Below are 4,009 nucleotides of genomic sequence, written 5' to 3'. Positions count from 1 at the left end.
AAATCCAATTGACATTGTGAATCACTTGAATAATAATTATGCAGTTCCTTGTATTTGATTGCACTAAAGACGTGGAACAGAGTCCCACAGATCAGGCCCAAAAAAGAAAAGAAATGGGGGAGTCGGTTACACCTCCCGCAGGCCGTTCCGCGCACTGCATGGAGACTCCTGGGGGCGTGCGTGCGTGCGTCTCTAATCCAGTGTGCTATAACTGAACCCCCATGCTTTCGAATAGTCTGACGTTAGGACGCAGAAGCTTAATCAAAACTAATTACACTGTTATGAAAAGGTAATACATATGATATGACCACTATTCTCATGGACGCGTCTGGCTTTAATTTTGGATTGAAGTTTGCGCAATAGGCTACAAGTTCACTGGAAGTTGCCACTAGTATTAGTTCATTATTTGCAATGTGAACATATCCTAATCATTAAAATGTCACAATTCATAACACAAGTACAGTCGAAGACAATTTGTGAAGAGAACATTCTTCGCGCGTCTTCCCCCCTCGAATGTCCTGGGTTGTGTCCCGGGAGTTGCGTTTCACACGGTGGTGAGGAGGGGCGGAGATGGAATATTCAGATCAGCAGCGGGAGTGACAGCTCCAGTTTTCCAATGCTCTCAAACTGCCTCCTTCCTCCAACTCTTCACTTCATACTTCTGGGTACTAAAAACATCGGACGCTAGGGGATCAAGACCGCTGCCTCTAATGTGGGCACTTTAGGCTACTGATCTTTGGGGTTCGTGTTTTTTTTTTAAATTATTTTTTATTGACATTGTCTGATGATTGTTTTAGCGCGCTGAATATTTGGGAATCAGAAGTTGATTTGACGCGCTTTCCTTTTGGAATCAGCAGAGGCAGCATAGCCGCAGTCAGCAGTCATGTCGTATCCTCAGGGTTACCTCTACCAGCCCCCGGGCTCTCTGGCTCTCTACTCGTGTCCAGCTTATGGGGCTTCAGCGCTGGCCGCCCCCAGGACCGAGGAGCTGGCCAGGTCTTCGTCCGGCTCAGCCTTTAGTCCCTACCCCGGATCGGCGGCTGCTTTCACGGCTGCAGCCAGTGGCTTCTCAAGTCCATACTCAACAGATCCTTCTACGGGATTCCCATCGTACATGGTAAATATTTCTGAATCGAATTATATTATGACTCTAACTACCTACTTTAGATGGGAGCTGTACTCGAAATAAAACTTCGATATATTTGCAGTCTTTTACCACCCGATAGATGTCATTTCGCGCAATAGATCTCCCCTCCACTAGAGTTGTTATAGGCTGTATACTAGTACAGTACAAGGGTAAATGCTATCCTGCTAACCCTTATGCATTTGATGTGCTTACTACAGTTAAGTTGTTTCGTTGAAAGCATTGCATTAATGTATCATAGCCTACCGTTAAATAACCAACAACTCTGTATTAAATGTCATGCCTAAAAATATAGAGCTGGGTTTCTAGCCTATATTATGGGTCTTATAGGTGGGCCTGTGCTTAACACACTCATTGCGTACCTAATTAAGTAGACAGCTGACAATAACATAGCCTCGGTGAAGAATACTATGTAGGCAAATGCACTATATCCTTTCACTATTATGGAAAATGAAAAGCTACGTGAAGTTACTTCTATTTTATTATTATTAATTTAAAAAAACTTGAATGTTTATTAAGTTGAATAAGCAAAGCAAAATCTAAACATGAACAAATGAATTACAATTGCTAATGCCACCCTCCAAGCGTTTAAAAAAGGTGCATATCCACTGATTTGCTAATTGGATTTGTAATGCTGTTAAGCAATGATATGCTGACACACGCCTGCCTCTCACAACAAAACAAATCTACCAAAAGAAAATGAGGAAGTTAGACGGTGATAACCGAAAATTAGCACAATTATGATTTATCATTTATCTGTTATTCAACACAACACAATGCGATTAATCAATCCGATAATGATCGAAGTAGCCTAATAAATCATGTTGTAAATCATGCAATCTGCTTTGAACATAGGCCTGTGTGTGTGTGTGTGTGTGTGTGTGTGTGTGTGTGTGTGTGTGTGTGTGTGTGTGTGTGTGTGTGTGTGTGCGTGCGTGCGTGCGTGCGTGTGTGTGTGTGTGTGCGTGCGTGCGTGCGTGCGTGCGTGCGTGCGTGTGTGTGTGTGTGTGTGTGTGTGTGTGCTGTGTTTAGTAATGTTTAAGCCTAATGTTTAAAATCAGCCTTCATTTATTTTTTTTGATTATGAAATTAAACCAAATGTTTTTATATGTACTTTTTAAGGGCTCTCCCTATGATGCGCACACAACAAGCATGGCAGGGGCATTAGGTTATCATCCCTATGGAAGTCCAGGATACCCCTACCAGCTCAACGACCCAGCATACCGAAAGAACGCGACCAGAGACGCGACAGCCACTCTCAAAGCGTGGCTCCAGGAGCACAGGAAAAACCCTTACCCCACCAAAGGAGAGAAGATCATGTTGGCCATCATCACTAAAATGACCCTCACCCAGGTCTCCACATGGTTCGCCAACGCCAGGAGGAGACTCAAGAAGGAGAACAAGATGACATGGGCACCTCGGAATAAGAGTGAGGACGAGGACGAGGACGATGGAGACGGGTTAGAGAGAAAAGACGAGCGCTCAGAGAAGAACCTGGATCACAGCGAGACGTCAGCTGAGGACGAAGGTAGGGGCCTGAACACACGTCGTCAATGATCCGTTTAACAGTCGCACGGTTGAGGGAATTAACGTAGGCCTGTGTGTTGTTGTTGTTTAATTTAGGCTACCGCTATTCCACTGACTAATGACTTCGATTCAGGCATAATAATTATAACTTCACAGGAGTAGGCTATTGTCTATTACCAAACTATTATTATTATTGTTGTTATTATTATTATTATTGTTTCTTTTAGACAGGTCAAATGTAAATGTATATATATATATAAATATGATAATATATAATAATTCATAATTAATCATCTATATTAATGTGGCTATATCTCTTTTTATTTTAGGTATCAGTTTGCACGTCGACACGCTCACAGACCATTCTTGTTCAGCGGAATCTGACGGGGAGAAAGTCGGCTGCAGGGTTGGAGACATGGTTTGCCAGTCTGGATCAGATACTAAGGACAAACGCGAGGACGATGATGATGATCACGATATAGAAGATGATGAACGCCACCGAGGCCTGTCACTGTCACCTAAGCCTGTGACATCATCACCACTGACAGGCGTGGAGACACCGGTTTTAAACCACCATCACCACCGGGAGGACTCTAGAAACATCAACAAATCATGCCTAGACAATAGAATTTCTTCGGGTCCACAGAATCAAACTCAAACCGTCAAACCCAAACTGTGGTCATTAGCAGAAATTGCCACCTCGGACCAGAAACAGCACCTGGGGCAAAGTTGTCCCTCAAGCGTTGGCCTTCTGACATCCACAGCGTCAACGACGTCCCCAGCCAGCGCTGCTGTGTTCAACCCTGCTTCTTCCATCTTGGGAAGACCTATTTATTACACCTCTCCGTTTTATAGTAATTACACAAACTATGGCAACTTCAGCCCATTGCATCAGGGCCAAGGGATTCTCCGGTATAATTCTTCTGGCCTGTCTACAAACGAGGGACTCCCGCAGACTATGCTCGATGCGAGCGCCATGCACAAACAGAGCAACGAGTCTCTCATTAAAAGTAACCCGAACCAGATTGAACAACAATTCAGACCCTCACATTTAGAGTCAAAGAAAGGTACGTAACATGCAACATCTATACAGAGGACATGACTTTTCTTTTTGTGCAATTCGTTTCAAAATAACACATTTGAATTTATGCATTTTTTTTATTTAGGGCTATAGCCTATTTTAATTTCTCAGTCACCTCGTTGAATAGTCCTTGTTATACCCGAATCTTTGAGTTGTTATTTCGCACTAGTTTTAAAAACTGGTCATATAAACATGTGGTCACTATAGGCCTTACAGCACTTGAAACTGTAAACTTCATGAAGGCCTCAGTCAGTTTA

The 4,009-nt window shown here is 43.2% G+C and overlaps 1 protein-coding gene across 1 annotated transcript; it reads left to right on the top strand.

Moving 5' to 3' along the window:
• Positions 1 to 883: 883 nt before the first annotated feature.
• On the top strand, positions 884 to 3,746 carry irx2a (iroquois homeobox 2a; the record flags this gene model as incomplete). Its single annotated transcript, XM_080540033.1, has 3 exons — positions 884 to 1,117; positions 2,267 to 2,672; positions 3,001 to 3,746. The coding sequence occupies 3 exons, from the start codon at positions 884 to 886 to the stop codon at positions 3,744 to 3,746; spliced, it is 1,386 nt and encodes a 461-aa protein (XP_080396159.1).
• Positions 3,747 to 4,009: the final 263 nt, after the last annotated feature.

This window comes from Nansenia antarctica (assembly GCF_963989245.1).
Source record: "Nansenia antarctica genome assembly, chromosome: 10".
NCBI lineage: Eukaryota > Metazoa > Chordata > Actinopteri > Argentiniformes > Microstomatidae > Nansenia > Nansenia antarctica.
The sequence above is the reverse complement of the archived record's forward strand: the minus strand, read 5'-3'. Positions and strand labels throughout refer to the sequence as shown.